The sequence below is a fragment of the Colobus angolensis genome, unplaced genomic scaffold, assembly GCF_000951035.1.
Source record: "Colobus angolensis palliatus isolate OR3802 unplaced genomic scaffold, Cang.pa_1.0 Scaffold115, whole genome shotgun sequence".
Classification (NCBI taxonomy): Eukaryota; Metazoa; Chordata; class Mammalia; order Primates; family Cercopithecidae; genus Colobus; species Colobus angolensis.
The window spans coordinates 626,652-632,818 of record NW_012112586.1 but is presented as its reverse complement, the minus strand read 5'-3'; the positions used below and the strand labels follow the sequence as shown (position 1 = coordinate 632,818).

Below are 6,167 nucleotides of genomic sequence, written 5' to 3'. Positions count from 1 at the left end.
CCCCAGGGAGTGACCCCAGGGACGAACCCCACCCGAACGCAGGCAGAGGGTGATGGGGCAACCCCAGGGAGTGACCCCAGGGACGACCCCCACCCCAACACAGGCAGAGAGTGATGGGGCGACCCCAGGGACGACCCCCACCCCAACACAGGCAGAGGCACACAAAAGCGAGGCCAGCCACCCAACCAAGGAGCTCTGGGCCCTGCCTCTTCCTGAGCTGTTCTTTGTCAATGGCAGGCTCTACCTGAAGAGAAGCCATCACAATGAAGCTGCTGTGGGAGAGACCTATGGATCCAGGGGTGAGGCCACGGGCAACAGGCAGTGACACACAACCTCAAAAAAGTTCTCTCACAGAAAGCTCAAGGAACAGATACAAGACTCAGAGACGGGATAATAGGAAAAGAGGGGGCAAGTGAGCTGGGAGAGCTCAGGAGAAGAAAGGAGGCTTCCAAGGGGAGCCGCCACACGCGCGGGGAGCTCAGAAGAGCAAAGCTCTGCTCTGTTCCCCCAACACTCCAAGGCCCTTCCCACCACAGACCCCATGATCCAGGCACCAACTCCCCGTCTTACCCTTTAAATACTCTCTGATCCGCTCCTTCAGTTCCACAGATTTATTTTTGCTTCTTTCACAAATCACCTATTGAATAAAAAGTGTGTCTAAATCTTATTTGATTGCAATATTTCCTTATCATTACAATGATTTTAGAAAAGTGAGTTTTAAAGTCAGTAAAGTAGAATAGTAAAGATTTAATAAAGCTCACACTCAAAAAATGTGTGAAGAGTGTGGTCTTTCTAAAAGTCTAAGGGGGCAGCTAAGAGAACACCCTCTGGGATTATGGGTAAATTTACTTTTTCTTGGTGCTATTCTACATTTTCTAACTGTCCGCAACGAGAGGAAAACATACAAGCACACGGCCAAGTAAAAGCAGGAGAAGCAGGAGCACCTGAGCATGTTTCTGACTTTCTCAGGTGTCTGAGTTTCACTCACAAGAAGCCTCGTCACACATAAGCTTTTTGTTGTGAGGCTGGGTCAAGTGGAGCTCCTAACTAACACGGAACATGAATGTTCTATTTTTGCCACTACAGAAATCAAATTTCTCAGCCTTGGAGAACTGCAGCAAAATACAAACTTGTGCTAGAAACTACAGAAAAACCAACAACCTTCAAATAAAAGGAAGGAAAGGAGCCAGCCTGTGAGAGAAACTGACTAAAACTAGGAAAACAACCACATTTTTGAGTCTGTACCTGATTGTAAGCTTTAAAAAGTCAAATGTTTTTTAAAATGCCAGGAGTTAGGCCGGGCGCGGTGGCTCACGCCTGTAATCCCAGCACTTTGGGAGGCAGAGGCGGACGGATCACGAGGTCAGGAGATCAAGACCATCCTGGTCAACATGGTGAAACCTCGTCTCTACTAAAAATACAAAAAATTAGCCAGGCGTGTTGGCGGGCACCTGTAGTCCCAGCTACTCGGGAGGCTGAGGCAGGATGTGTGAACCTGGGAGGCAGAACTTGCAGTGAACCGAGATTGTGCTACTGCACTCCAGCCTGGGCGACAGAGTGAGACTCCGTCTCAAAAAATAAATAAAAAAATTAATAAAATAAAATAAAATGCCAGAAGTTTTTAGTTACCAAATGCCATTCTTATGCTGAATAAGTACAGATATTCACACACACACACACACACACAAATTGAATCATATATATGCAAAATAATGGCAATTTCTCAGTTGTAGAATTTTCTGGTGAATGTTATTCTTTTTGGTCAAGCAGTCTTTTAAATTTTCTATGGCAAGTGGATGTACTGCTTATGCAATAACAGCAGTTATAGAGGGGGTATGGGAGAGGCCACATCAAACTCGTCTTTCAGTTCTCAGAAGGTCCAGATACATCTTGCACTTTGGGGGCACAGAACATACTTCTGCCCTCTGTAAGGTACACTTTGCTCAGCTGCTCAGGGTCGTGATGAGCCCTGACTGACGAGGCTTTTCTGGGTCAGATGAGTACGTATGTGTGAGAAGCTTAGCACAGCGCCTAGGGCACACTGAGCTGAATACAATTTAGCTGCTTTCAGCATCGTCATCCTCACCACCGTCACCATCACCACCACCACTGCCAACACCACCATCATCATTGCGATCTTCATCCTCACCACATCATCACTATCACTATCTTCATCACCATCCTCACCACCCTCATCACCCTCACCACCACCTTCATCACCATCACCACCACCACCATTCTCACCACCACCGTCATCACCATCACCACCATAGTCACCACCATCACATCCTCACTGCCATCCCCATCACCACCACCACCACCACCATCACCACCATCCCCGCCATCATTCTCATAATCACCATCATCACGATCACCATCACCACCACCACCATTACCTCTGTTCTCTCTGACTCTGGTCAACTGACGTGTTCAGAAAGGGAACTTGATAAAAGACTGTGAGCTGTTCAAAGCAACTAACTGCCAGTTTTAGGAAAATAAAATTAGCACAGCGGGTCAGTTCCTTCCCTCCTGGTTCTACAGATACATCATCTTCACAAAGTGCATCTTACCCAACAGCCAGGGTTCTAACATGTCCCATAAGGCAAACACACTCATACAGAGCTCCTTGTGGCTTCCCTGTGCCTGTGATAACAGACTGTCAATTTATGTATTTTTCATTTCTAACTCCAGATAGTAACTGCATTTTAATAAGTACTTACATCTTCAGGTGTTTTATCATATTTATTCCTTGGGTTTTTTACAATCAAATGGTGTGACGAAAGCACGTTGACTACATCTGCATTTCCAAACTTACAAGCAAAATGCAACGGCGTGTCATAGCCCTGAAAAAAGGTGCAGAGGAAGCACAATTATTCACACGTGTCTCATAAGGTTGCTCTAAGATGAAAATAGATATTTATACATTTATTTATTTATTTTATTTTATTTTTTGAGACAAAGTCTCACTCTGTTTCCCAGGCTGGAGGGCACTGGCGTGATCTCAGCTCACTGCAATCTCTGCCTCCCGGGTTTAAGTGATTCTCCTGCCTCAGGCTCCCCAGTAGCTGGGACTACAGGCACCTGCCACCACATCAATTTTTTTTTATTTTTTTATTTTTAGTAGAGACAGGGTTTTCACCATGTTGGTCAGACTGATCTCAAACTCCTGACCTCAGGGAATCCACCCGCCTTGGCCTCCCAAAGTGCTGGGATTACAGGCGTGAGTCACCGCGCCCGGCTTCTACTTTTCTTTTTTTTTTTTTCCTGAGAGGGAGTCTCGCTCTGTCGCCCAGGCTGGAGTGCAGTGGCCGGATCTCAGCTCACTGCAAGCTCTGCCTCCCAGGTTTACGCCATTCTCCTGCCTCAGCCTTCCGCGTAGTTGGGGCTACAGGCGCCTGCCACCTCGCCCGGCTAGTTTTTTGTATTTTTTAGTAGAGACGGCGCTTCACCGTGTTAGCCAGGATGGTCTCGATCTCCTGACCTCGTGATCCACCCGTCTCGGCCTCCCAAAGTGCTGGGATGACAGGCTTGAGCCACCGCGCCCGGCCAAGACGCTTTTATAATGGAAAAATAACTGGCATTCTAGCACATACCCACTTCATGCCAAGGCTTGAGCTCAGCACACTGACCTGGGTGCCCAGGCCCTGGAGGAGCTTAAGTTCTCCATAAACAGTGAACAGTAGCTTTAACCAGTATAGGGCCCAGTACAATGTCATGTAAAATATGCCCAGAAAATGAAATACACAGATGAGGACCACAATCAGAATAAAGCAAAGCCCACGAATTTGGCCTGTACTCAAAGAAAAGTCTCTGTGGCCCCACAGTAAACAAAATTCTTTTCACTGCTGACGACGCTGCATCATGCCCTGACTGGGAACCCAGGTCTCTGTCCATGACACTGCGTCACACCCTCCCTCCCCCATAGGGTCGCAGGTCTCCACGCCATCTGCCTGGAGCTCCCACGGCTGCACCTCTGATCCTTCCTGATGCTCTGGGCAGTCTCAATGTCACCTTCAACTGTGGCCTATAGACCAGCAGGCCTCATGGTCAACAGTGCCCCTGAGCCCAAGACCTGAAGGGCCAACTCCCTCCCAGGCACCTCACTTGGACATCCCACAGGCAGCTCCACTGCGCCGTGTAGAAAACAGAATTCATCTACACCTAGCACAGCCAGCAACACCTCCTCACGCCACCTCTGATCACCAAGATTCCGGCTGTAAAGTGTCCGGTGGCATCGTATGCCACGGCGGCCACCCCTAAGCTTCTGCACAGGGAACAAAAACTCATCATGGACCCTGCGGCCTGTACTGACACCGCCGCCTCCACTCCTTGGCAACACAGCCTAGGTCACCCGCAAATGTCCTTCTCCAGCTCCCTCCCGCCATCACCCACTAGAGGTAATAAAACCCTTACGACTCTCTCACACAACCCCAAAAAGGTCTGGATGTTTGAATACACCACCACGCTGCCTGCACCCCATCCTTCTGTCCAGGGGCTGGTAAGTTTTCTTGGACAAGCACCAGACAGTAAGCATTATAGACTTTTGAGGCCATTGTGTCTCTGCCACAGCTACCCAACTCCACTCTTGTAGCAGAAAAGCAGCCACAGACAAATCCACCAATGAGTATGGCTGTGTTCCAATAAAGCCTTATTTACACATACAGATGGCGGCTGAACTGGCTCCTGGGCTGCAGTTGGCTGGCCCCTCCTCAAGTGCAATGATTGCTCTGTGTTCTCCAACCCTCAGGCTCTTCTTTTCTTTTGTTTTTTTTTCGGAGATAAAGAAGTCTTTTTCTTTTTTTTTGAGGCGGAGTCTCACTCTGTTGCCCAGACTGGAGTGCAGTGGCAGGATCTCGGCTCACTGCAAGCTCCGCCTCCCGGGTTCACACCATTCTCCTGCCTCAGCCTCCTGTGTAGCTGGGACTACAGGTGCCCACCACCACACCCGGCTAATTTTTTGTATTTTTAGTAGAGACGGGGTTTCACCATGTTAGCCAGGATGGTCTCAATCTCCTGACCTTGTGATCCGCCCGTCTTGGCCTCCCAAAGTGCTGGGATTACAGGCGTGAGCCACCGCACCCGGCCCCAATTTTAGTATTTTTAATAGAGACAGGGTTCTGCCATGTTGGCCAGGCCGGTCTCAAACTCTTGACCTCAGGTGATCCACCCGCCTCGGCCTCCCAAAGTGCTGTGATTACAGACATGAGCCATGGCACCTGGCCCTCAGGCCTTTCTTGGTCCACATTCTACTTTATAGGACTGAGGTTCCAGGTCCTTTGCCTCAGAAACATGACCACCCCCCTCCCACTTCCCAAGCCCTCTGCTGTGTACCTGGACATCTATGGTCTACACAGAAAGGACCCGCAACACAACGGCTTCCTTCTGGCCCACCATTCTCCCCACTACACAATGGCCCTTTCCAACCTGTTCTGTACTCGGCAAACCTCACCACCCCGATTTCTGCCTGTTCTTGCTGGGTAACTTCCTACAGTTCTGGCTGACCTTCTCTCCAGCCCTGCTTCTCACCCACACCGTAATCTTGGGACGTGATCTCTCCAAAAATGCTGGTACTTTCTCAATAGTTATTTTTGGTCCACACTTTAACGATTCCTACTTTCGGGGGGTTATAATAAACAAATGTAACCTGAAATATCTAATTTCAGTAATTTACTAAGTTTTCTTACTGGACACACACATGCACATTTTCTGTGAATACTGCGTGAAAATAAGAACATGTATTTTCTGCAGGGCACAGAGTGCTGTATTATCGCTACAAACCCTCGCTTGCTGACTGTCCTAGTCGAACCTCATTTCCTTACTCAGTTTGCTCACACTCAGCATAACTGACGTACTGTGATGTTACTCCCCCTTTCCTAGTTCATGTACACTACTGCTTTTTTGGTAACCATTGTTTTCACTTTCACCCCTTTCTATAATTTTGCTGGCTTGACAAAATGTCAACACTCCCCCTTTTCTCCCTTGTTGATTTAAAAATTATTCTTGCTTTTCAATTTTGCAGCTCAGCTGGGAGCAGTGGCTCACGCCTGTAATCCCAACACTTTGGGAGGCCAACGCGGACGGATCACTTGAGGTCAGGAGCTCAAGACCAGCCGGACAAATATGGTGAAACCCTGTCTCTACTAAAAGTACGAAAATCAGCTACTCAG

General features: G+C 48.4%; 1 protein-coding gene across 1 annotated transcript in view; it reads right to left on the bottom strand.

Annotated features, from left to right (window-relative positions):
• The window catches only part of ANKLE2 (ankyrin repeat and LEM domain containing 2), a 25,721-nt gene that overhangs the window by 13,821 nt on the left and 5,733 nt on the right, over positions 1–6,167 (bottom strand). The window contains exons 4-5 of the mRNA XM_011961004.1: positions 2,721–2,843; positions 571–637 (exon numbers count right to left, since the gene is read on the bottom strand). Coding sequence (XP_011816394.1) covers positions 571–637; positions 2,721–2,843 — 190 coding nt within the window. The remainder of the gene's footprint in view (positions 1–570; positions 638–2,720; positions 2,844–6,167) is intronic.